Source organism: Gopherus flavomarginatus, chromosome 7, assembly GCF_025201925.1.
Source record: "Gopherus flavomarginatus isolate rGopFla2 chromosome 7, rGopFla2.mat.asm, whole genome shotgun sequence".
Taxonomy (NCBI): Eukaryota; Metazoa; Chordata; order Testudines; family Testudinidae; genus Gopherus; species Gopherus flavomarginatus.
This window is the reverse complement of record NC_066623.1, coordinates 55254797-55282217: the sequence shown is the minus strand read 5'-3', so window position 1 is coordinate 55282217 and position 27421 is coordinate 55254797. Positions and strand designations below refer to the sequence as shown.

General features: G+C 45.1%; 1 protein-coding gene across 8 annotated transcripts in view; it reads left to right on the top strand.

The window, feature by feature from the left end:
• RC3H1 (ring finger and CCCH-type domains 1) overlaps positions 1-21004 on the top strand; it is a 111835-nt gene extending 90831 nt beyond the window's left edge. For 4 of the 8 annotated variants that reach the window (XM_050963007.1, XM_050963012.1, XM_050963005.1 and 1 more), the window contains 8 exons: positions 1294-1458; positions 3533-3703; positions 12998-13211; positions 13689-13779; positions 13906-14041; positions 16589-16753; positions 17394-17509; positions 19224-21004. In XM_050963007.1, the coding sequence (XP_050818964.1) occupies positions 1294-1458; positions 3533-3703; positions 12998-13211; positions 13689-13779; positions 13906-14041; positions 16589-16753; positions 17394-17509; positions 19224-19374 (1209 nt within the window). In that variant the 3' untranslated portion in view covers positions 19375-21004. The remainder of the gene's footprint in view (positions 1-1293; positions 1459-3532; positions 3704-12997; positions 13212-13688; positions 13780-13905; positions 14042-16588; positions 16754-17393; positions 17510-19223) is intronic. The other 4 variants (XM_050963009.1, XM_050963008.1, XM_050963010.1 and 1 more) reach the window with 4 other exon arrangements.
• Positions 21005-27421: the final 6417 nt, after the last annotated feature.

Here is a 27421-nt window from a genome sequence, read left to right as displayed (position 1 = left end):
GAAGCACTTTTCAGGAGAATTAAATGCCAAACTCAGACTCCTGAGACACTAAAGCTTATTTCCCTCCACACATGCACAGTTTGTGCCAAATTTTAAACTTCCTGATGGTGACTGATGAAAACTGAGCATTGGTGGTGGTCACTCCTAAAAGAACATAGTTCCATATAAATCATTTCAAGTAAAGAAATGTCATATGTTCACATGAAATACTTAACCCTGACTTTTGTGGCAAAATAAAATTTGAAGATAGTGTCTTAAATCTTTTGATTTCAAGTGTAGTGACATGATTGTGACATGGCTGGAAACTGACATCCTCTTTTTATACACAGTGCAGATATAGCATGGGCGCATGGTTGTAATGTGCGAGATTCCATGCACTGCCCACTCTTGACCTGGAGAGACTGCCTCCAGAAAGGGCCAGGAATTCTGCTTTCATGACCGATCTATATTTAGGCCCTTGACTAGGATTGCCAACTGGAGTATCCATGTGTTATGGTTTTGTGTGGACATCAGTCCAGTGGAAACTAGAAAGACCAAATTTGCTGCCCATAAACCACTTGATGAAAATAGTCACTCGCTACATAGCTAGATTCAAATGAGTGATGTGGGGATTAAGGGCTCTGTATCCCATTATCTGGTCCATGAATGAATTTTAAACTTTTCAGTTTACCCAGTGTGTAGCTTCATCATGTCTGAGATCTGATAAATCTGTTCAAGTGGTATAATTCAGTTATAAGATATACAATATCCCCAGATATCCTAATTAACTAGGTACGGTTATATCCTGCAGAGTTGTACAGCTACTGTACCCCAGGATGAATGACAGCTTTGGCATTATCCACCTTGGAGTGCCCAGCCACTTGAAAGCTAACTGCTTCACACCACCCATAAAGGAGTGTGGTTTGCAAGACAGATGTTTGGCCCTTTTGTGAGTTGAGGGTCAAAAAAGCTAGAACACACTGCACTAATGGGGGTCTAATCAGTGTTGGCAGCTTGTGTCTGTTCTGCATTTCTAGGGAAGCTTGCATGATCACCCATGTGAACTCTCTGTGAATAACATGCTGCAGTCTCCAGGACCACTTTAATGAGCACTAAATTCAGGCAAAAGTTTAGAGAAGTATCTTGCAAATAGTATTGTTTTGGTTTTCCCCCCCTTTCTTACAATGTGAACTGTGTTCTGGTGTTAGATATTTTATTTTTTTTTCACTACACTTTTCCTCTTGTAGGGTGGTGATGCTCTGCTTTGTGTATTACGTAAGTTTACTCAACAAGTTGTTTATATTAAAACTTTAGGAGACTTATAACCCACTTCCGCCTCCATCTCAAACCCATCCCAGCCTGGATGAGCTTCATCGCCGAAGGAAGGAAATCATGGCCCAGTTAGAAGAAAGGAAGGTGATCTCCCCACCTCCTTTTGCACCGTCACCAACTTTGACTCACCCCTTCCACCCAGAGGAGGTAAGCTTATTTTTAACCAAGCTTTCGGGTTGCTGATATGGTCATAAACGAGTTTAGGGGTATGATGGGTTCCCCCCAGAGGTGCCTCCTGGAACTGGGATACCACTGAGCCCACCTAGGCTTTCTTTACACTGTATTGCTCTGACAGGCCCTCAAGGCCCCTCCAGTGCACATACAGGTAGGGACACACAGCTGCAGCTACACACATGCTGAGATCAGCTCTGCATAGGAAGGCTCAGCTAAGGTTCCTTTCAGTTCCTAAGGCATGCACCCACTCCAGCTGCACAGTGTAAGCTCATGAAATTTGCCCCCTCCCTCAGTGTTGAAGATATGCAATAGCTTTCTGCCCCCAGTTATGATTTCCACGTACTGGTTTTAGACAAAACAAAAACAGGTTTATTAACTACATAAGATAGATCTTAAGTGGTTTGGTAAGGGATAGCAAACAGATCAAAGCAGATTGTGTTTTTGTTTATTTGCTAGGTAATCTAAGCTTAATATATTAAAGAGATTGGATATGAGCAGCAAATTGTCACCCTAATTGTTGTTTTAGGCAGTTTGCAGAGATTCTTGAGAGCAAGCTGCACTTGCTTGCATCTTAAAATCCCAGATATTCCTTTCACAGGCTAGAAATCCCTCTAGCCTGAATTCAGCCCTTCTCCCCTCGTCCAGTCTTTGTTTCTCAGCTGTTTCCAGCAATCTTCTTGGGCAGGGAGTCAGTGAAGAACCATGATGATGCCTTAAATGTTTTTTGCATATAGTGGGAACCCTTTGTCTCCCCTTTTGGTTCCCATGCCCGGTCAGTGGAAAAACACTGGTATTCCAAGATGGAGTCTAGTACCAAGTGACTTGATCTCATACCTCTGTAGGGACACAGCAGCCATGACTCTAAGGATGTTTGTAGCATCCTCAGGAAGGCTCCTGGTGGGAGATTAGGCTCTTCTAAGACCTATTGTTCTCCCTAATGGTCCTTTCCAACCAGCCATCTAGAGTGAGTGCATTCTGCCTAGTGGGCGTTCTCCAGGTGTAAACGCATTTGTAATACATGTATAGACAATATTCCTAACTTCAGATACTAATATGATACATGCATACAAGTAGGATAATCATATTCAGTAAATCATAACCTTTTCAATGATATCTCATGTGACCTATCGTGCATAAAATGCATCAGATATGCCATAACCATATCTCAGTAATATTACTGTGAATAATATTGGGCGTAATGCCACAAGGAATATGCAAGGTTAAGAAGTGAGTTTCTTTCACTGATCATGACCTTCTGAAAGGTTAAGATGAGCCTATAGGATAACAGGTTAGCCCAGTACTGAACAATAATAAATCTCCTAGGATCTTATACTAGACATTTTAGGGAGACCTTCGTGCTCCAGTTATGGAGGTCCATATGGTGACATCTGAGGAAGACTGTTCTTGGTTCTCCATCAGAACTCTGATCTATCAGTGGTCCTTTGTTACCTATTTATGCAGCTGTGAGAGCTATCTTGCTGCTTTAATGTGTGGTGGTGCTATTAGATTGTTTTGAATGTCTCTGTTAATGACCAGAATACCATTGCTAGGCTTGGCTTTATTTACACCTGATATGGATAGAATTAAGTAATAAGGCAAGTCTTCAACCAGATCAAGGTCAAAATGTCACCTCTTCTTGCTGTGCAAGAGAGGAGGGGTAGTTCAGTGGTTTGAGCATTGGTCTGCTAAACCCAGGGTTGTGAGATTAATCCTTGAGGGGGCCACTTAGGGATCTGAGGCAGAAGCAGTACTTGGCCTGCTAGTGAAGGCAGGGGGTTGGACTCGATGACCTTTCGGGGTCCTTTCCAGTTCTATGAGATAGGTATATCTCAATTTTCTTCCCTTTTTTTTTTTTTTTTTTTTTTTTTTTTAAATACTGGGAGTCCAGCCAGGTGATTTGAATTTCACAAATAATATGAAATATAAGTTTGCAACTTCCTATACTACATCTGGTTGAAGACCTGCTAGCATCTTGCTTGAAGTGAACTGTGTCGCGGGAGTCAACAATGCCTGCAATACACCTCCTGCCTTTTACTTACAGAACCAGATTTTTGTTTTTGTACAGTACTCGGATGAAGACCTGAAAGTAGCTGGGAAATACAAAGGAAATGATTATAGCCAGTACTCTCCTTGGTCGTGTGACACCATTGGCTCCTACATTGGAACCAAAGATGCAAAACCCAAAGATGTTGTGGCAGCAGGGAGTGTAGAGATGGCGGTAAGTTGGGATGCAAGAATGCAAAAAATGTTAAATTGTGAGGGACCTCCTTTATTTATTAGCTAGACTGACTGCAGCATGTGCCTCTTTCTCAGGCCAAATGTATTTGACAGTTGGGGATAGTTTTACAGTTGCATCAAAATGCTCTGTTTTCAAAATGAGAAATTGTTCCAAAGCCACAATATCATTTCTATTTATCTGTTTGTCCTCTTGGTTCTGGGTATAAGTATAAACGAATAGCTCCTACCCGACTTGAAGCCACTTAGTGGGAGAGATACTAAGATGTTATGTCATCAATTTCTCAACACTAATTTGGAATCCAGAAATTATTTGTAGTAAGTTCTAATTAGTTGGAGCTGCTCACCTTTTGTTCCCTTCACTGAGATGGAAGAAGACCTGAGGTTTTAAAAACATTTTTTGGGTGCTTTTATGGTCATGGTTCAAGTTAACACTGTTTAGCTGGTTTTTTGCTTTGGGAACTAGCTCAGTTGACAGTCTTTTTTGGGGTCCAGGACCAAGAGAACACCTCAGATATTTCTCCGAAGTGCTGCAAATGTAACATGATACTGCAGTCTGCTACTGTCCTGAGTGCCTTTTCAGCATTTTTCTGATTCCTCTCTCTTACACACAATCCAGAGCTGCTATTGACTGGAATTGCTCTGCTTTAAAGGATATGAGAATTCTTAAAATTGTAATTTAAAAACACAGTACTGGTGCAGGGGAACAGGAATTAACTAGCCCAAACAGGCATGCCTCAGTGATGCTATATTTCTGCAGGACTGATTTCGTTAGGAAGATGCCTGCTGGGGTATCAGATTTATTGGGAGCCAGTGATTGCAAGGGAAGAAGGAAGAGGCATGGATCTTGCAATAATACCACGTTCTTCTTCGAGTGATTGCTCATATGCATTCCAGTTAGGTGTGCGCGCGCCGCGTGCACGTTCGTCGGGAAAACTTTTACCCTAGCAACCCAGTCGGGTCGGCTGGGCGCCCCCTGGAGTGGCGCCGCCATGGCGCCCAATATATATCCCAGCCGACCCGGCCACCCTTCAGTTCCTTCTTACCGCCCGTGTCGGTCGTTGGAACTGTGGAGCGCGGCTTCGCTGAACTCCACACTCCCTAGCAGCTCATTTAGCTTTCGTGGTATATAGTTACTCATTGTATATAGATAGTTTATAGTTGTCAATAGTTAGTAGTTTAGTGCTTTAGTTTAGTTTTTAGTGGTAACGAGGGGATCGGGGTACCCCCCCCTCCCCTCCCCCCACACGGGGAGCCGGAGCCCATGCCCGGCTCATCAGGTTTCAAGCCCTGTGCGGCTTGCCATAAACCTATGCCTGTGGGAGACCCTCATGACTCCTGCTTAAAATGCCTAGGGGAGTCGCACTTAACTGCTAAGTGCTCAATCTGCAAGTCCTTTAAGCCAAGGACCAAAAAGGAGCGGGACATTAGATTAAGACAGCTCCTAATGGAAGCGGCCTTGACACCTTCGCCCTCGGCTCAGAGCGCAAGCAAGCCGGTGAGCAAGGGCACCGCGGCACCGAGTACCTCCTCCAAGAAGGCGGCACCGAAGCCGAGCCAAAGCCGCTCCACCTCCCCGAGACCAAAGGCGGCGAAGGCACAAATCGTCTCGCCATCAGCCGCCCCGCAGCCAGACCCTGCGAAGACAGCGGATGGCCCGGCACCGATACCAGCCGCGGCACCGCCCAAACCGGTACCGTCGACTCCGGCCCCGAGAGGTCCGTCGAGTCCGGCACCTGGTAGCTCCCCGGTACACGCAGTGGTAGAGCTCTCTACACCTACTACCCCGGAGACATTTGCCGCGGCGAGGGAGCTGATCGCCATTACGGAGGCACCCATGCCCTTACCCCCGGCACCGCCGGTGCGGGTCCTGTGTTCTATGGGCAAGCCGACCCTGACCAGACCAGCTTCGGTCAGTGTAACAGACCGGCACCGCTCTAGGTCGCGATCCGGCAGACGCTCAGCTTCAAGACGACGTTCAGACTCACGGCGTCGGTCCCGATCTCGATCCCGATCCCGGTACCGATCGGGCTCCCGGCACCGATCACCTCGTCGGCGATCACCCAGGCACCGGTCGAGCTCTCGGCACCGATCACCTCGGTACCGCTCCGGCTCCCGGCACCGCTCCGGCTCCAGGCACCGCTCCGGCTCCCGGCACCGGTCAGGCTCCCGGCACCGGTCGACGTCACGTGCGTCAACTGAGTACTCCCGGCACCGATCCAGCTCACGGCACCGCAGGGAGCACCGCGCCTACAGGAGCAGATCCAGACAACGGCGCTCGCGATCCCGGTCGACCTCCCGGCACCGAGCCGGTCGCAGGTCCCGGTCTCGCTCTCCCCACCAATACCAGCACCGGTCGCCAGTATCCAGAGGTGTGAGGTCAGTCGGCACCGCGGCACCGACCTTTGCAGCACCACCGTGGCCATCAAGAGCCACGTCGGCATCCTCCCATGCGGGTAGTTATTACGAACCTGAAGTACCGCTGGGCGAGTTTCAAGACCCACATACACAGGACACGAGTGCCCAACAGTGGGGCTTCTGGACACCATGGGCTTACCAACAGACCCAGGGTGCCCCCCTACCTCAGCCGCGTCCCGCTACCGCAGAGCATCGGGTGCCAGAGGCCACTGTTTCCCAACCTCCCGCGATTGAGTCGGACAAACAGCCACGTCCAGACTCACCGGGCTGTCACGAGCTGGAAACAGAGGAACAGCGAGACACCGCACAGGAGGACATCATCCCCGGTGTCTCCTCCTCCTCCTCGCCAGACGAGGCAGTGGCGGGGACTTCAACATCGGGACCTCCACCAATAGATCTCAGGGCCCACCAGGACCTCCTCCGTAGGGTAGCACTTAATATCAACCTCCCCGTGGAGGAAGTCTCGGAGGTTCAGGACCCGGTGGTGAGCATACTATCGGCAGATGCCCCTACCCGGGTAGCTCTGCCGTTTATACGGACTATTCAATCTACCACCGAAAACCTGTGGCAGTCACCGGCCTCCATCCCTCCGACAGCTAAGGGAGTGGAGAGGAAGTACATGGTACCCTCTCGGGGGTACGAATACCTCTATGTACACCCTCCCCCCTCATCCCTCGTGGCCCAGTCGGTCAATGACAGGGAGCGTCATGGACAACAGGCACCGGCCCCCAAGTCCAAAGAGGCCAAGCGCATGGACCTCATGGGTCGCAAGGTCTACTCAGCAGGGGCCTTGCAACTCCGTGTGGCCAACCAGCAGGCCCTTTTAGGGCGTTATAACCACAACATATGGGTGGAGGTGGGCAAGTTCGCGGAACTGCTCCCCCACGACTCACACCCAGAATTCAATGCATTCCTGGAGGAAGGTAAGAAGGTGGCCAGGACTACCCTCCAGGCCTCCCTCGATGCAGCTGATTCGGCAGCCAGAACCATTGCGTCCGGAGTAACAATGCGGCGCATCTCTTGGCTTCAAGCGTCCACACTACCTCCGGAGCTGCAATACACGATCCAAGACCTACCCTTTGACGGGAAAGGCTTGTTCTCTGAGAAGACGGACTCAAAATTGCAAAACCTAAAAGACAATAGGGTCATTATTCGCTCATTAGGGATGCATACCCCGTCCACCCAGCGCAGACCCTTCAGGCCCCAAACACGGCGCCCATACTTCCCACCCCGTCAGAGGCAAGACCTCAATAGACGGCGTGGACGCGGGGGACGCAGACGCCAACCCAGCTCCCAGGGAGGCCAGAACCAAGGGCCTTCCAAGTCGCAACCGGGCCCCAAGTCCGGCTTTTGAAGGTGCGCCCGGGGACGGCTTATCAGTCTCAATTCAGGATCCTTTCCCTACTTTCTACAACCGCCTCTCCCGCTTCCTCCCAGCGTGGTCCCAATTAACGTCAGACCGTTGGGTGCTACGCACAGTGAAGCATGGATACCATCTACAATTTGCTTCTTCACCCCCTTCCCGCCCCCCTTCCCAGTCCCTCTTCAGGGACCCCTCTCACGAGCAAACCCTTCTACAGGAGGTTCGCTCCCTCCTGGCGGCGGGGGCCATAGAGGAAGTACCTCTAGCCGAGAGAGGCAAGGGATTCTACTCCCGTTATTTCCTGATCCCCAAATCCAAGGGAGGTCTCAGACCCATCCTAGACCTTCGGGGCCTCAACAAGTGGATGCTCAAGTTGAAGTTCCGTATGATCTCCCTGGGAACCATTATCCCATCCCTGGATCCTGGAGACTGGTACGCCGCCCTCGACATGAAAGACGCGTACTTCCATATTGCCATCTTCCCACCGCACAGGAAGTACCTCCGCTTCACGGTCACACATCAACACTTCCAGTTCACGGTTCTACCATTCGGTCTCTCGACAGCCCCGAGGGTGTTCACCAAGTGCATGGCCGTCGTGGCCGCCTACCTCCGTCGGCGGAAAATCCACGTCTTCCCGTACCTAGACGACTGGCTCCTGAAAGGTTCCTCCCAGTCGCAGGTACGACGACATGTAGAGGCTGCCACGGACCTCTTTTCCCGACTGGGACTGCTGGTCAACATCGAGAAGTCCAACCTAATTCCAACACAGAGGTTGGACTTCATAGGTGCGACCCTGGACTCTATTCAGGCCAGGGCCTTCTTACCTCAACCTCGTTTCCAGGCGATCGGGGCGATCATCCGGAGCTTGCAAGCATCCCCTCTCACCTCGGCTCGGACATGCCTCACACTCCTCGGTCACATGGCCGCTTGCACGTACGTGACAAAGCATGCCAGACTCAGAATGAGGCCCCTCCAAACGTGGCTTCACTCAGTATACCGACCAAGCAGAGACCACCCGGATGTGTTAGTGACGGTGCCCCCCGATCCTCTCCGCTCCCTCGACTGGTGGCTGACCCCATCGTTGGTATGCGCGGGGATGCCATTCCATCCGCAACAGCCATCGGTGACTCTAACAACCGATGCGTCATCCCTGGGTTGGGGAGCTCACTTAGGAAACCTGCGCACCCAGGGCCTGTGGTCGACCCTCGAGCTGTCACTCCACATAAATGTCCGGGAGCTAAGGGCAGTCCGCCTTGCCTGCCAGGCATTTCTCCGTCACCTCCAAGGCCGTTGTGTTTCCGTACTCACGGACAACACAACGGCCATGTATTATATCAACAAACAGGGGGGAACCCGGTCATCTCCACTGTGCCAAGAGGCCATTCGACTCTGGGACTTCTGTATAGCCCACTCGATAGACCCAGTGGCATCCTTTCTCCCAGGGGTCGAGAACACGCTGGCGGACAACCTCAGCCGATCCTTTCTCTGCCACGAATGGTCGATCAGACCAGACGTCATCCATTCCATCTTCCAGAGGTGGGGGTTTCCCCGCATAGACCTCTTTGCAACCAGGTCCAACAGGAAGTGCCAGGAGTTTTGCTCCTTTCAAGGTCTCTCCCCGGGGTCGATCACGGATGCATTTCTCCTGCCGTGGACCCGCCATCTCCTGTATGCCTTCCCTCCGTTCCCCCTGGTGCACAAGGTCCTCTTGAAGTTGCGCAGAGACAAGGCTCACCTGATACTGATCGCACCTGCGTGGCCCAGACAACACTGGTTCACCACCTTGATGAACCTATCTGTGGACCCCCCAATTCACCTTCCTCTCCATCCAGACCTAATTACCCAGGATCATGGCACGCTTCACCACCCGGACCTGCGAGCCCTTCATCTCACGGCGTGGCTCCTACATGGCTGAGCTCGGCAGAGCTCAGCTGCTCTACGCCGGTCCAACATATACTTCTTAACAGCAGGAAGCCCTCCACTCGCTCTACGTACAGGGCCAAATGGAAACGCTTCTCTTGCTGGTGCGCTTCCCAAGGGGTGAACCCCACGCAGTCCCCAGTTTCCACAATCCTCGACTACCTCTGGTACCTTAAACAGCAGGACCTGGCAACTTCCTCCTTAAAGGTGCACTTAGCGGCCATTTCAGCCTTCTGGCCAGGTGAAGGTGGCCGCTCCATATTTTCTCATCCGCTAGTCGCCAGATTTCTTAAAGGACTGGAGCGACTATACCCGCCTGTACGCCACCCTGCCCCTACGTGGGACCTTAACTTAGTCCTGAACAGGCTCATGCTCCCACCATTCGAGCCACTGGCGACATGCTCGCTCACACACCTATCATGGAAGACAGCTTTCCTGGTGGCCATTACATCGGCCAGACGGGTCTCAGAGCTGAAAGCTCTCACAGTGGACCCACCTTACACCGTCTTCCATAAGGACAAGGTACATCTACGACCCCACCCGGCGTTCCTCCCTAAGGTGGTGTCCACCTTTCATACCAACCAGGACATCTTCCTTCCCGTCTTCTTTCCGAAACCACACTCTTCTCGGCGGGAGCAACATCTACACTCCTTGGATGTACGTAGAGCGCTTGCCTTCTACATCGAGAGAACCAAGGGGTTTCGGAAGTCCCCTCAGCTTTTCGTAGCGATTGCAGAACGCATGAGGGGACAACCTATATCCTCTCAGAGGATCTCCTCCTGGGTGACTGCTTGCATCCGCACATGCTACGACTTGGCTCGTGTCCCATCTGGCCACCTCACAGCACACTCCACAAGAGCCCAGGCGACATCAGCGGCCTTCCTGGCGCACGTGCCTATTCAGGAGATATGTCGTGCGGCGACCTGGTCATCGGTACACACTTTCACCGATCACTATGCGTTAGTCAGACAATCTAGAGATGATGCGGCCTTTGGCGTAGCAGTTTTAAATACCGCCACATCTCGCTCCGACCCCACCGCCTAGGTAAGGCTTGGGAATCACCTAACTGGAATGCATATGAGCAATCACTCGAAGAAGAAAAGACGGTTACTTACCTTTGTAACTGTTGTTCTTCGAGATGTGTTGCTCATATCCATTCCAAACCCACCCTCCTTCCCCACTGTCGGAGTAGCCGGCAAGAAGGAACTGAAGGGTGGCCGGGTCGGCTGGGATATATATTGGGCGCCATGGCGGCGCCACTCCAGGGGGCGCCCAGCCGACCCGACTGGGTTGCTAGGGTAAAAGTTTTCCCGACGAACGTGCACGCGGCGCGCGCACACCTAACTGGAATGGATATGAGCAACACATCTCGAAGAACAACAGTTACAAAGGTAAGTAACCGTCTTTTTCCACATGACCTCTAGTTAGAAAAACATTCAGAAGGTGCTGAAATTTGCATTTAGTAAACTTGAAGCGGTCACACAGAACCTTAATATTTTTGCTTTTTTGAAAAATGTGTATGTGTAACTCATCTTCATTGCAACTGTCTGTAAATGAAGCAGAAGCCTGTTCTCTTTTTTTCAGAGGGGGTGGGGGAGGTGGAGAAATATTCTTTGTGAAGAATTCCCGTTTCCTCCCCTTTCTTGTATATCTCACCTCATTTCTTCACTGTCCTATGTCATGGTGACCTGTGTTAGGACAAAAACAACTGGATGAGACTACTTTTCAGAACTCATCATTCTGTGATATGCTGCTACCAGTATGAATGAGCTTCTCATCTGTCATCTGGCTACCATCTGTCTGACTGACAGGATTTTCTGACCAGCTCCTCCTCCTCCTCCTTTGCATGCAGTTTCCCCAGTTGTTCTCCTGCCTTATTGGAAGCAGCTGCACCTGGTGCTTCACTGCTGAGTTGCCCTCCATCTTTCTGACCTTAATGGAGCTATGTGGATTAAGGAAAGGCAAAATTGGTTTACTCCCAAAAAAAGAAGGGTAAGAAGCATCATAAATGCCTTTCCCCTGCAGCTTTGGGCAGCTGGGCCATTTTGTTGGTCCTGCACATTCTCACCATGCAGAATTGCCACTGCTAGGTCTGGGAAGTGGCAGGAGGTATTCTAAATGAAGCAATTGCTTTCTACTTCAACAGTCCTCTGTGGGACTTAGGAGACCTGCAGGACAGCTTCCAAGTTTCTCCCCTGCTTCCCTCCACCACCCAGAAAGACCAGGTCACAGATGGGGGCTGACAAGATATCCTCCACGTTCAGTGTGTCATCCAGTCTCGTGGATGGGAATGGGGGGAATTAATTTTCATCACCACAAAGGAAATTCCTCCATCTGAGCCATATACTGACTAAATACATAGGGGCTTTGTTGCCTCACTGCTTTCACCCTTCCACTGAAAAAGCTTGGCAAGAATCTCACCGTTGGGTTCAAGTGACCTCCTGAGCCCCTTTTTCTGTTGTCCATTCAAGAGACTTCTTTCCTAGGGGCAGGAAAAGCCTCATCCTTCTCTTCTCTCATAGTCTCTCAAAGAGAGTGAGCTAGAATCAGATCTGAACCATCTTCTTGTACTAAGATCCTTTTTCCTTCCTGGAAAATCATAGTAGGGTCATGCCAGAGGAGTGGGGTTACTTGGTCACTCCTGTAACGAAACCTTTTATCTCTTTGGAACAGAAATCCTACAGGGATGAGCAGGGGCTCATATTTTTCCCTCAATGGCAGCCTTACTTCCAGGACTTGTATCTACTCCACCCAAAGGTGAACTTACAATTTCCCATTCTGAGTCCAGAGACCTGCCTGAGGACGCACTGTGTCGTCTTTTGACACCTGGATAGGAAGGTTAAAAGTGCTGTTAAACAGTTCTTTAGAGTGGATGCTACTCAAATTACTACTGTAGTTTGTGCCTCATAAACCTCAAGGGCAGCCATCCAGTGCCTCCCAAAGATACCAGGGGACAAAGCAGTTGGCTCCAAACATCCCTCCTCAGTAGGTAGGACATCTCTAAGTGACTTCTTTTTAATTATCTGAATGGCATGATTCAGGGTTCTGTGCATTTAGGCGTGAGCATCCTGACTACTCCCTCCCTGGATCAGCTCTTGTGGCAGCTTACCTTTGTTTCCTTGCCACCACTTCAGTGGAATTTGGAGAGGCCATTAATTGATGGGGGCTTCAGCTGCCAAGTTCTAGAAGGGTTGCTTTTGAGATTTGGAAGGAGGGCCACTCACTCCAGTGGGCTGTGCCTCCTCTCCTCCTCTCTCTTGTCCCCCACGATTCTCCCTTTTTGTCATAGTAGCCATCCTCCGTCTTAGTTTCTTTGTAGATCTTCCTTATCTAGATGTGGTCATTGCTTGTTCTGAGTTTTTAACTGGAAAAGCAGGAAGCCTATCTGGATGCTGAGAGGAAGGAACCATGTGCAAAAATCCCATAATCGATAAGCTACCACCTGACAGATACCCTAAGCAAGACTTGTCCATACTGGTGCTGGCACATTCTGGAAGACAAGCAGCAAGGAAAGAGACACTTGAAATATTTTGTCACTGTTGTGGTCAATTTTATTTTTCTTTACCTCTTGTCCAGAACATAGATAGTAAAGGCATGCGTGACCAGCGGTTGGACTTACAGAGAAGGGCAGCAGAAGCTGGGGACGATGACCTCATCCCATTTGGAGACCGGCCAACTGTGTCAAGGTTTGGGGCCATCTCGCGTACTTCCAAAACGATGTACCAGAGTTCTGGCCCCATGCAGGCCATGGCGGTACAGGGAGCTTCCACCAAATCTATCAACATTTCAGGTATAACGGGTACACATAGTTATTTTTCTTTTAGCATAGTTTTGATTTATTAGCATGGTAGTATAGTGCAGGTAAAAAATGTCTTAGGAAATATTTTATCAGACTCTTCAATGGTACCTGTTGCTACCAAGTTCTGATTAATAAATTATGGATGGAAATGCCAGTTGGCCTTGTGTTTCAGTGAGGAAGCCTCCTCCACCTGTTTTTCCTACAAGGGTTACTGTACTTGCAGGGAGCTGGGGAATGATGATGATTTTTCTTACCATCTGAACGTATGCTGTATATGAGAGAGTTCAGGCATAGCATTCCTATGGAAAAAGCATTTTGGTGGTTAAACTAATCTTTCTTCCCAGCTCTTACGGATATTCTTTGCAACCTATATAGCAATCTATTGGATTATATATGGGATAGTTCTGTAACTCAAAGCATTGTAACATAGCATGTGTTATCTGGGTAACTCCTTCTGTTCTTTTGCAGATTACAGTCCATATGGAACTCATGGCGGCTGGGGAGCTTCTGCATATTCACCCCACCAAAACATACCTTCTCAGGGACGTTTCAGTGACAGGTGGGAATGTCTATCTCACGCACATGCTCACCCTTTTTGTCTGTACTTATTCTGTTTATCGTAGTTTCTTCTTTACCAAACTTAGTAAAGTTATTTTCTTTCCAATCCCTTTCCTGCCCCTCAAAGGGAGAGATTGTCCATGTCAGATGTGGCCAGTCACGGGAAACCCTTGCCGTCAGCTGAGAGGGAGCAGCAGCTCAGGCTGGAACTGCAGCAACTAAATCATCAGATCAGCCAGCAGACACAATTACGAGGACTGGAGGTTGGTACCTGTGCCCTGGAAGGGGTATGAGAGAGCAGGAGAGAGATAGTTAGCAGATTTGCTTACTGGAAGCCAGACATTCTTCTCTCATATTGACCATAGTACAAAAATTTAAATCCATGATACCTGACATCAGGACTTCCTAGCACTTCAGCACAAGGGAAAAACCCTTGACTATTTAGCAGCAGGAACTGAGGACTTGCTCGCTCTTAATTTTTTTTTTTTCAATTTAATTTGTAGTCTAAAGAGAGCATACCGTGTGCGTGTTCATGTCTGCTTGCTTTTTCTCTCTCATGGTCTTTTCTGGGCCCAATAATTTGTAAGCAAATAAAGCTCTTGGCTTTTCAGATTTTGAGTGAATCAGACTCTACCTGTAGAAAGTTAAACCCTTTTGTGTGGTGTTTGGCTTTGTGCTGTAGCCCTTTTCTTCCTAAACAGCACAAGCCACAAAACTGAACAAAATAGATGTTAAAGTATTTTAACTTTAGAATTCAAAGTTGAGCTTTTATTTTTACTTAAAATGAGTGTGATTTCTGCACAGAGGGATGGTATGGGAAGTGTATATTTGTAAAAGGAACAGTGAGCAGTATGTATCATGTGATAAACTCAGGACATACAGCTGCAAGGGAAGGGCAGAATTCAGTCCCAGAGGGTCAAAAGGCCCTCCTCCCTATCAACTTGGGGGTAATTACGGGTCAGTGAGGTTCAACTGAGAAAGGGTTACCAAGGTATCAATTAGAATCAGCTGAGGGGGAGCCACCTGAGGTTAATTATGATCAGCTGATTCTAACTTAGGGCTGCCTGAGACTTTTTTAAACCCTTCCCTGGGAGGAAGTGGGGGAGAGAGCAGAGAGAGAAGGAGCCCTGCTGCCAGGAGTGTAGGAGCAGCAAGCCTCACCAGGAGCAGAGGCAGTATTCTCTCCCACAAGAGAGAGACACTCTAAAAAGAACTGGGGAAGATACTGGGAGCAGACTTTCCCTGTGTCCCAAGGGAGACCAAATTACCCAAGCCTGTCTCACCAGGGCTAAAAGCAGCGGAGGCTGGGGAGACCGAAAAGGTGCCTTGCCACAATAGCTTTATTTCATTTTATGGGACCTTGTGGTAGGAGGGAGTTGTGAAACAAAATTAAGGAATTCTTGCTGTAGGAAAGCTTAGTTACTGTACTATTGACCCTTTTCTGGAAGGGAAAGCCTTATCTTCCTACAGAAAGCAATGGAGAACTACTCTAAGGCACCTCCCTGCTAGTCAGATTGAGGTTTCTCTCAGCAAGGATCATTGTTCCTTAAGAAGTCTCTGCTCTAGTAAGAGCTTGGTTCCTAAAGCAGGAGTTCATTGTGCATTTATTAGGTGTTTATGGCACTCACAATGTCTGAGTGGCAATGACAGTTTCAAGAAGCACACATTTCCCAGTTACTTGAAAAGTGACTTGTTTGTGTTCTTGTGCTCTTATTCAGGAACAGGAGGGAAATTGTATTTAAATTGTGCATGCTTGCCTTTGCTGGTACCTTAATGGAGGAGTATTGGAAAGTTTCAAAACCTGTACCTGGCTTCCCTGCCCACGTACCACTATAATTGATCTTGATTGTCTTACATCCTAAATGGTTAAATGTTGAACATTAACTATAAAACCTTGAGAGCAAAGCTGCTGTTCAGGTCACAGGAGCTTTTACTGTCATGTTTGTTTCTAGATGCAACTAGTTTTTTATAGTCCAGGAGGCATCTCCTATTTAAGTACTAGATGGGTAGGTCAAAGCTTTGGGTATAAACCAGCCCTGGCCACAAACGTTTTACTGTAAATAAGTGTCTTTGCTAACTGTAGATCAGTAATCTGTGATTACTGTAAGGAAGGATGGCCTTGCAATTAAAGTACAGAACTGAGACTCAGTCTTGTGCTCTACTCTTTGGGTTTCCCATTTAATCACTGTGTGACCTTGAGCAAGTTGCTTGATCTCTCTGTGCTTCCACACTTCCTCTCATGGGTTAGGAAGAACTATTCATTGTCTGTATTTACATAGCACCTCCCATCTTAGCATCTTCAAACAATTTTATAAAAGTAGTAATATTGTAACTACCTTTTAGTTGTATTGTAGGGACTTAGTGCTCTCTACTGTAGCAAAGCCCTTTGCTTCTTATTCCAAGGACGGGGGTTTGATTATGCTTCAGGAATTTTTGTTGAGCAAACAGTTCACAAACGAAAATTTACACGTAGAAATGTATTATGGTTTCATTTGCAAATGAAAAGAAAACATCAGGGCCCAACAACCCTTACTAGGGTTAATTTGTCACAATATTAAAATAACTGCATGTTAAATACTGACATCTTTTTTTAAAAAGCAACGCAAAAGAAGAGCTTTAACTGGATGTAAGAGAGACCCCTTGAAATATTGTTGGAAGTGCTTTCAAAGTCATGACATAATAACTCATATAAGGGGAGGGAAGGCTTGGGTTTTGCAGCTAGGCAATGCTCCTGAATTACAGCCTGGTCCAACTCTGCGCATGGTTTGTTGTGTGCTCAGTTGTGTATGTGCTTGGCTTTATGCATTTAGGCTGTTAATAACAGGCTGCTGTTGCAGAGGGAGGCGACCACCCTGGCAGGCCAGCCACAGCCACCACCTCATAAATGGCCTGCAATGATCTCAAGTGAACAGCTGAGTATGGAACTGCACCAGGTGGAAAGGGAAATCGGGAAGAGAACCCGTGAGCTGAGCATGGTGAGTGCTGTGGATGTGGGGACGTGGCAAGGTGGAATGTAGAGCTGCTTGGTTGGCTGCAGCACATTAACCCTTGCCAGTAAGGCTCTCTGCTGGATTACTGCTACCAGTGTTAGTCATTTCCCTGTCACCATTTTATTAGTCAAAACCTCTAGGTTAGTAGTATTTTGTGTCCAGGATTTGAATTCTAATGTGGCTAAAATATTCAACTTCATTGCTGTAGCCTTTTGAAAACAAAAGTGGGATTAATTTTGTAATTGGGCAGGTAACTGCAAACTTTGTATCAAATTGCTGTCCAAGTCTTCGTTTGGTTTTAAATGTAGTCTTTCAGCTGACTACAACACATACTGTAGTGTAACATGCATAAGAATTTTGCCGTTCCATTCAGGAGAGGGCCAGTGTCCAGTGCTTAGCCTGTGGTGTTAAAGTTCTTGGTCTTTGCTTCACAGTGTACGAATCATTCCTATCTTTTGGGAAATTCGGTATCCTGCATGGATGGACAGATCCTTCTGAATTTATTTTCATGGCTTTTGTGCAGTGCTTTGTGCAAGATTTACAGGCATTCTCTTCAATTCCCATTGAATGAAACTACAGAATTTGTACAATGTGAAACAATATTTTCTGTCCTCTTCTTTCAAAGGAGACCCAATCTTCACTGGACATGAAAAGCAACCTAGGCACCAATAAACAGACAGAAAATGGACAGCTAGAACCACAAAGCAAGGTTCCAGCTGAGGACCTCACACTGACGTTCAGGTAACAGGAATTTCCACTGGTCCTTAGGGCTGTCTCTTTGGAATACAAAGAGCATCAGATACCTGTTGCTTTTGTGTCATTTTTATATTGAGTATACATTAGTGAAGAATGGAATTATTCAATTTATAGTATTACCGTGAATTTGGGATGATTTCAGCCAAGTGGAGGAATGAAATGAAGGGGAGGTGTGGGGGTGTGTGTGAATTAAAACAAATTACTCTATTCTGGTTTTAATAGCAGGAATATTTTGGGGGCATTAGCTGTGAAATGGAGATGTTTTATGAAGATACTGAAAATCAGGGCAAAATTCAGCTGTTGCACCTGCACGGAGCTTCCAATGGTGATTGATCTCTGTATGTGTCTTGAACTAGGACTGCACCTACAGTATAAACAAAAAGCATTACAATATGCTGTTGGCTGGAATGTTATAGGTCTGCACATCTCAGGAGTTTTACAAGCATTGGTTACAATAGTAGTAAGGTCATTACTTCAGATGTAGTTGAACTAGAAAAGACTACAGTGGCTTCTCTCCACTGTGAACAGAAGGGCACAGGCTTTGCAGTTGTCAGTAAAACTAGTCTGTATAATTTCAGTTAGATAATTTAAGTATTGATATTAGCTCAGTGGTTGGAAATGGTGAAGATTTTTAGTTAGCTTTGTGGTCAAGTTAAACACCAGCTATTACAGATTCTTGAATTTTTTTGCACATTAGGTAAGCAGAGGAACAGCGCTGAATCTGTGATGTAATGGTGCTGTACTCACACTTAAGTTTCTTTACAGTGTAATTTAGAAGTTATTCTGATCTCTACAACTAACTGAAAAAATAGCAAATCACTAAAATATTAAAATTTTTTGCATCCTAACAGACACTCAAATGTCAAAACAGTAGGATCCTAAATTGCTGATAATAGCACCACTTTGTTGGAGTCTAATGGAGAGAACATAGAGATAATTTAGCTGTCCAGAGAAATTAGAGACCTTCAGAGTGGTTGAGGTACCATAAATTAAATTAATGATTTATTTAAAAGTAGCCAAACCTCTTGTAGTTTAGCCAGTTAAAATATAAAATGAAGATTTCTTCCCAATTTTTTTTAGTAGAGTCCTCACTTTCCCCTTTCTCAGCCCTGCTCAATCTGCCCTAGTCTATGTCATGAAACGGAAGCCAGTGGAGGGAAGTATTAGTACAATGGCAGTTTCCATCTGCGCTGTGGAAATAATGAAACAGCGAGGGTGACTAGATGTCCCGGTTTTATAGGGACAGTTGTGATTTTTGGGTCTCTTTCTGATAAGGGCACCTATTACCCCCCACCCCCATCCCGATTTTTCACATTTACTGTCTGCTCACCCTATCTGGAAATGATTTTGGGCGGGGGAGGCACATTAAATACTAAGTTTATGCAATGTATAATTTGAATGGTAGTTAATTCTATATGTATTTCATAAAATGGATACTATCGAGTGCTGTTATAGAAACTGTACAGTTTTTCCTTTGTGTTGTTTGTTTTCCACTATCTTTAATGTATATTTTTTCTGATCTGGTGAGGTATTCGTGAAAAGTAAATAGGCACAAGCTTGCTTGTACAATGAATCTATCTCGTGAAATTGTCACAGATGGTCATTGTGACACTGCAGCAACAATAGTCAGGGCCTTGTACAGTTTTTTTTTTAAATCTGTATATCCTCCTTTTCTCCTTCCGCATCCTTCCTTCCATAGTGATGTTCCAAATGGATCAGTCTTGACGCAAGAGAACATCAGCCTCCTATCAAACAAGACCACATCTCTGAACCTGTCAGAGGACCCAGAGGGGGGAGGAGACCACCAGGACTCCCAGAGAACAGGAGTTGCACCCACCTCTTCTCCATGAAGTGAGGAAAGCATCCCTCCCAGAGTTTCTGTTGGGGAGGAGGAGTTGGTAGCTTCCATCATGCTTCCCTCTAAAGGTGGTCAGAGAAACACAGAAGCAGCAGCGCAGGAGGTCCGGAGGCAATGTGCACAAACACCACTACTAGAAACAAACCCTGCACATAGTTCACATTAATGCGTTTTTTAATTAAAAAAAAAATTAGCAGTATCTGCAAGCAATTCAGATTAAATTTGTTTTTGTTCTGTGAATGAACTTTATTTTAATAACTTCGGACGCCTTGGATACAGGGCTTTAAAAAAAAGATATTATATATATATACTCTGTTTGATTAATTGTATGATCTTAATGAAGTAGGTTTTTTCTTTTACTTTGGTATTATTACATACCCAGTGTATAATTCCTTACCACCTCCACTCCCTTTCACCTGAGAACAACATTGGCCGCTTCCTTGTATGACTATAAAGGTGAATGAGGGACATAGGATGGAGGGAGGCTATGAATTAGTGTCAGAAAACATGCAGCAAACATCAGTAGGTTTTTAAAATGAATTTCTTGTAAGCAGGAGTTCTCCAACGCCTACACTACCTTTCTACTTATACCCATTGGCTTTTAGCCACAGTTGATGCAATCGTTTCAGCTCAGTGAAAGCACTCCATAAGATCCATCCCACTGCAGCATGTATCCCCAAGGCTATTATTTAAGCAGTAGCAAAAAGAATCTGGTGTATGTACATTACATTTATTTAACTAGGAACTGATATGACATTGTATTTTGTGGTTGGGATTAGAGTTCAGCAAAGGACAGAGGGCCTCAACTAGTTGAGACCTGTATGTTTCAGACTTCCGGAAGAGATTGAAGAAATTAGTTGTCCAGCTCCTGAGCTGCTTGGCCAGCCAGCAATTGGCACTGAGCAACACGACAGAGGCACCAAAAAGTTTCCATCCCTTGCAATAGGAAGGTAAAAAGAGAGCAAGAACACAGATTTTAAGGAAGGAAAATAACTGAAAACTAGCTTGCAAAGATTCTTTTTTTCATTAGCCTCTATTTAGAAAGATGGAAGTTTCCTTTGTTAGGGCATACGAAGATAGTCTTTTATAAAGGGTCTTTTTTGTAGCCCAGCCTCTTCCAATCATGATAGCATCTAGGGTTGCTTCAGAAAGGGCATTGACTACCTGTTATGCACCTGATCCAAAGCCCCCTGGAGTCAGTCAGTGAAGAAACTTCCCTTGACTTCTGTGAGCTTTGGAACAGGCCTTCCATTTGTCCTTTTTAAAAAAACTATTTCAATTATAGCTTTTTTGCCTTTACTGATCATTACTGAGCTCCTTGTGTCTTCTGCTTTTATAATCTGCCACCTCTGGCCTGCAATTTATTTATTTGTGGTGTCAGTGAAGGCTTCTCATGGGAAGAGGAAGAGAACTTTTGTTTACATGCACAAAACTTGGCAATTAGCAAAAGTAGAGGAGGGCAAGTGTAGAAGTAATAGTAATGCTTGGTAAGATCCAGGCATACCAGAATTGGACAGGAAAGACTGGAAATTCAGCTGCTGCTCTTTAGCCTTGTCTGTCATTGCTGCATGGAATCCTTTCAGAAGCCAGCATTTCTTCTCTGTAGGAGAAAAGTTGCATCCAGAAATGCCACTTCTGGTCCAACAGTGATCCTGCCAGAAGCATTTGGAATACTTGAAAGCCAGGATCTTGTTGTGACCTATGTCATTTGCTCAGTTTCCAAATGGAGGTGCGTAGGTGGAGATGATACCTGAATGGAAGCAGTTTTAAGAAGTCACAAGCCTTTCAGTTCTGTGTGGTATCATTCCACTGAGAAGTTCCTCTTAACAGGCACAAAAATCAGTGAGGATTTGCTCTTGCTGCATGTATTTTGACCCTTTCTGCCGGGACTGAACTGAGCCCCTCTGAATAGAAAACTCAGTGGAGAAGAGTCTGTTCAGTGTTGCTCCCTCCATGCCCGTGTGGCCTGCTTTTTGTTTTTCTTTCTGGATTAGACTACTAAATCAGAAAGCACTGGTTATGTAATAAATTTATTGCATTGCTTTGGTTGGGTAAAAGCAAGAGTTAATACTTTTCTTGTTTAGTTGTTTCTTAACCCTTAACTCCTGCTGAGGTCATAGGAACCTTGGACTAAGCTTTGCATCCATTATACTGTTAATTTAAACAAAAGGGGGGAGGGGGTAGATACAGTCCCACTATTGCCTACCAGTAGAGTGTCCAAACAGAAGACTCTTTTGAGTAGCGATTATTTAATTTGCCCAGTCAAGGCACCGCATTTATATACTATTTCACATTGAATTTGATTATGCCCTACAGACCTGGCTGGTCAAGGATTTGATACACATATTGGCTTGGGATTCGAGCTTTCTTTTTTATTTAAATAAAAATTTATATATAAATATATATATATACATATATACATAGTTATATCTGTATATATATTGGGTATGTTTTAAGAATTTTTTCACATGAGCGCAGCTGTTCTGATCAAATGTCTGATTGGGAGGTAGAAGCACGGAACGAAGATAAAGCATTTTCAGCTCACAGCCACACTCTTCGTGCATTTGTGCACGTTTATTTCACTCTTAGCTTAACTTTGGCCTCAGAATTGCCGAAGAAAGCAGTTTTGAGGCTTGCTTTTATTTTTTTCCTTGATTGTGGGGAAAACTCTTTTCTCTGCCCTGGATTCTCACCAGCTGCACTATTTCTCCCACTCATGCATGTTTACACCCTGCACCCTTCCTTGATCATGGCCTCCATCCTTCCAGCTCAAGAAGACTGGGCTGACTTTGCTGAGAGATTATTTCTGTTCCATCCTTCTCCCTGTTAGGGTGGGCTCAGTGCGCTGTCTTGACAGCATACTGGTGAGTGAGCTGATTCAGGTACCCATGCTGTGGTCTCTACTCCTGAAGTGAAGATCACCACCACCAGGTCAGCTTTGACTTTGTTATTTTTAAGAAACCTTTTTTTCTGCTGTGTTTGTATTAACACAAGCTCATTTTAGTCAAGATAATTTAGTGCAGTATTCTAATCTAGGAGGGCAAGTGCAGAATGCCAGATTTTTTTTCTTTTGACTAGAAAAATCTTTACATAAAATAATAATTACCAAAAAATTTGCATGCTATGGCACATTTTCCTCCACCGTAGGAAGAAAATCTGGAGGGAGCAAAAATATTATGGCCCATTATCTGTTGTGCCAACTAATTGCATTTCCAGTTCAGAACTGACCCTCTTTTCTCTAAGCCTAGGGAAAGAAAAATTCTACAGTAAGAACTGTTCAGATCACTACACGTAGGTCAGCAAGGGTAAATACTCCTAAACCTATGGATTAGAAAGAGTACCCTTAATGTTGTTTTTCCCCCGTTTGTGCTGTACTTTTTGTGCATAGTGTCCTTGTTGTGATCAGTCTCTCCAGGTGAATGCCCTGTTTGCTCAACATTGTAGTTTGGCTTGTTAACTAGTCTGTTTAATATGTGAAAACCTTATTGATTTTGGCTTTGTTTCCTTTTTCTCCTGCTCTTGCACTTTCGCTATGTTTCTTTGGAGAAGTTTAAGTGATAAAACTAGTGAAATAGGGAACCAGAAAAAGGCTTTAAGTTTTCATGAAGACAGTACCTGAAATCCTGCCAGCAGAGCTGAGAACCCATCACTCTTCAGGTGCAAGGACTGATTGTTAAAACAGATAGCTGGTCCATGGGAATGTAGGTTATGTTTACTGCTTCACTCATTTCTGTGTCCTATCCCTGTCCCTGTTACACCAGGACATTGTCCATTTCAGTTAAATGAAACTCCTACAGCCTAGCTTGGTCCCATCTACTCCAGCAAGAACAGTGTTGGAATACTGTTGGGGCATTATCATGTTGTATGGCAAGTAGGGTAGATATGCAGGTGTAGATCAAACCTTTGAGTGCTTGTTGCTAGCAGAGTTTCAACCATAATGTACACAGAGCCCTAAAAATGAGACACTTCAAACAGCAGGCTACTCTTCACAAAGTCAGACACAAATAGTTGACCCACTAGGAGTATAAACAATTTCATTTTCCTGTAGTACCATGGGTTTTTTCCTTCTTACATGTGCCCCAGTTCCCCTATCTTAATGGTAGAATTATGTATGCTTATCTTCTAGCCATTTGTAGGCTGCCCTGCCCTATTTCAAAATAGAAATCCTGTGGAACTGAGCACCTTTCATACATGTAGTGCTGTTACCACTTTAACCTCAAATTCTTCAGCTGTCTCAGTTCTAGTGACCCTTGTTATCTTCCTCTGGTCCACCTCTCTGGCTTGCCCATCATCCTCCCTGATTGTGCAACAGTGACAGCTTGCTGCCTCAAAACAGAGCATTCAAATGAATTCGCTTAGCCAATAACTTCTGTGAAGTTGCCTTTTCTAATGGTGTTATTACTCAGTGATGCACAAATGTGATATTGCCCTACTGGTAGGCAAATGGGGGAGGGTCTGTATAAACATGGTAAACTGCTGTTTTTCTTTAAAGGAGAGCCAAAGACTTGTGCTTTTACTTTTTTTCCATCTTTTTCCCCCAGGATAGCCGTTTTGATAATCAAATCTTTGTAGAATTTTGTGAGTTGACTGTATTCTCCTGGTAGCAGTTTGCACAGTTAATGATTGTCAAGCCTTAAGCATATGTTAAATGGTGGCATCAGTTCATCTAGTTACACAATTTGAAAAGGGTGTGTTTAAGCACCTAATATCTTTTGGAGTCTTCTAACTTTCATACTTCTTCTTTCATCCACTCCCATGCACTCTCTCAGCTAATTTTACAGGTAGCAGAGAAGGCACTTAGAAGTTTACATAGTTAAAAAAGCCATGTTTATAAACATTATTGCTGATTAACCTGTTGGATTTTGCTGATTTAAAATTAAAATTTCTAAAAACTAGTTTGCTGCAAATGTGAATCTTTGACTCCTAAGGAAGTCCAGTGAGACTGACAAGACTCCTGTCCAGCTATACCATTGCTTTAAATCAAATACAGTACAAATACTTCATGCAAGGACATTGTTGCCTACTGATAACAAGTATTTAATATCTGTGACAAACTCACTGAACTGCAAAGAAGAAGAATTGGGCTTTTGAGTTTAACATACAGTAAAGCCTTTTTTAAAACTACTTTCCATAGGGGTCACTTAAATCTCTTGCAGATTATGCTTTTGAAATTCAGAGGGGAATACCTAAACAGTAAAAGTAATCAGAAAATCCTCCACTTCTTGCTGTTTCCATTCACAAAAGTGTGGAGCTTTTAAAAATATTCTGACAGCCACAGGTCAGTGATAAGTACCAACCCTCAGGGCCGCTTTTTGAAGAGGGAGCACTGTGTCAAGAAGCTGTCTTCAGTCAAAGATTGATTTAACTTTAATAAAAAAGCCCAAGAAATTCAATGCTAAAAATGAGAGCATTGAATAGCAGTGCTGCCAGCTAGCCTCCTGTGTTTAACAAATGGAAAACAATCCATGCAAAAGCTGTTTGAGTGTGGAAAAGTACATAGAGTAGTTTACATGCACAGGCAGAATAACTGGCATGACTTCCCTTACATAACCATCCATTATATTGATATCCTTCTCCTCCCCTTGTCTCTAAACATGTACACTTTCTGCTCCACCTCCTAATATTGGCAGTATTGACAGTGATTGATGCTACCATCCACGAGTTTACACACATCTTTAACATACTAAAACGCTTCCCCTGTTTTGTTCAGCATAGTGATTCAGACATTGACCTGGTGAAAGGCCTGTTGTGCTAAATGAAATCTCAATTTAGATTTAAAATTAATCAGCACTTCTGAGCAACCTTCTAAACACAGTCTTGGTGCTGAGAAGTGACATTTGTGTCCTTTGCGGTATCTGAGTACATGGCCAAGATTGTTCATATGACATTGAAACGGATTTGCTCTCACCATAACTTTAATAAGAAATATAAAAATTAAATACTGATACCATATTGTTAAAAAGTGATACCATCAACTATTTGCTTTCTGACAAAATGGCAGATCCTGGGAAGAGGCTTTAGTGCCAGTTCAGTTACATGTCAAAAGTCAACTGGTCTCAGGGACCTTATTCCAACTGAGTCTCCTGACACAGGTTCTACATTGTAGTGAAAAACAGATGTTAACTGTGTCTCTGATCATGCCTCATCCTTGGAAGCAGTTGATTGTTGTGATGTAGATGGGACCTTAATTGGAGGAGAAAGGAGCATTAATGTCATTTAAATGTATAAGTGGTGAGAGCTGTTTCATGCCATGGGAACTCTGAACACTATTAGGGGAGAGAGTGGAGCTTTCTTTGAAATCTTCTAATGAAGGAATGCATGAAGAACTTGGCTCTTTCTCTGTGTACACTGGACTTTCTCCTCAACAGCCTCCCAGTGCAGGAGGAACTTTATAACACTGTGGCCAAAATGCCCAAACTTGGATGTTGACAGTTTAGCCACCTGAATAAACGGTCTGACCTTCAGTGCTAATGAGCCCCTGCAGCTTCCACAGAGTTAACCTCTTAAGTCCAGTACGAGCTACAGATGCTCAGCATCTCTGAAAATCAGACATCTTCCATTCACGTGCTGAGCTCCAGCCCCCAGATTATGGACACTTTTGCCCGATCGATCTGGAGTTGTGTAAGTTTCACCAGTTCCTCCTGGTTCTGGAAGTTTTGGCTGAAAGGAAAACACAGCAGTATCAATTTAAAAATAGAAAAAGTTTTGTCTTGTGGAAAGTACAACCAAAGGGAGACGCAGTCCATGAAAAGAAAAAGTATTAGATATACTGAAATATGTATATGTATCTGTAACTAAATAACAAAATCCTGTGGTGTATTTGATGTTTATGGTATAAACTAAAAATCATTTGCTTCTCTGTAATATTAAAGTTGTTAATAATTTGTGACAGATAATACTCACAAGTCTTTGGCATCCAAACCAGATTGTGTACTGGATAGATCCCACAACTGGACCTATGCAGTGAGCTTTTCTAGCTTTTATTAGAGGTGGCAGAAGCTTTCTCTGCATGCAGAAAACAGCTTTGAGTCAGGACAGGAATAATAACCCCCCTAGCAACCTAGCTGCTCCATTGTTTGTAATTTTTATGCCATTCCTTTGCAGTCTCTCCTAAGTGGGCACTGCAATGTGGACAAAATAGCCTATAACGTGAGACTCTTAGCTTTTCTAGTGTCAGGAATTTCTGCGTTCCCTGTGGCTTCTGCTTGCCAGTTAAGCAGCCTCTGTGCTAAGAGGAGCTTTCCTTGAAGGTCAGCTTATCAGCTACACTGTAGCTTGATTTATTTTTTTATTTTTTTCTGCTTTTGATAACCGGTGATAGTAATGTGAAGAGCTCTGTCCCCATTTTGTTCCACTCTATGGGGCAGTGGGTGTTAGGTGTGTGTGGGAGGACTGTGACAGTTGAGACAGAACATACACAACCACATGCATTCCCACTTTAGAAGCCACCTGTTTCCAGTTGTGGGATTTCTCTACGGAAATACTTTTATTTGTAAGCCTAGTTTTCTGTGGTTTCTTAGGCTCATACCGGTCTCCCCGAGACATTCTGCAGTCATTATCACCTTTTTGGGTGGAATTTATTTTATTTTTTCGTTTTGGTTTTTTAAAAATAACTTTTTAACATTGGTGCATATATGCTTGGGATAGAGCTTGTGTAATTTACCAATCGTATTGATTGTATGTGATTGTGCCCTGCAGAGGTATATTTAACAAAAAAAAAATTAAAATAAAATTTAAAAAAAAAATAGGATAATAAAGGAGAACATGAGACTTGAGCCGAGTCCTGAATTACTTCTTGAACTTATTTAGTATTTTTGGATAAGTAAGGATCCCTGTGTGCTGTTCCTATTGATCAGTGCTGAACAAAATGCCTTTCCTTCCTAAGAACATAAGAATGGCTGTACTGGGTCAGACCAAAGGTCCATCTAGCCCAGTATCCTGTCTACCGACAGTGGCCAATACCAGGTGCCCCAGAGGGAGTCAACTTAACAGGCAATGATCAAGTGATCTCTCTCCTGCCATCCATCTTGATCCTCTGA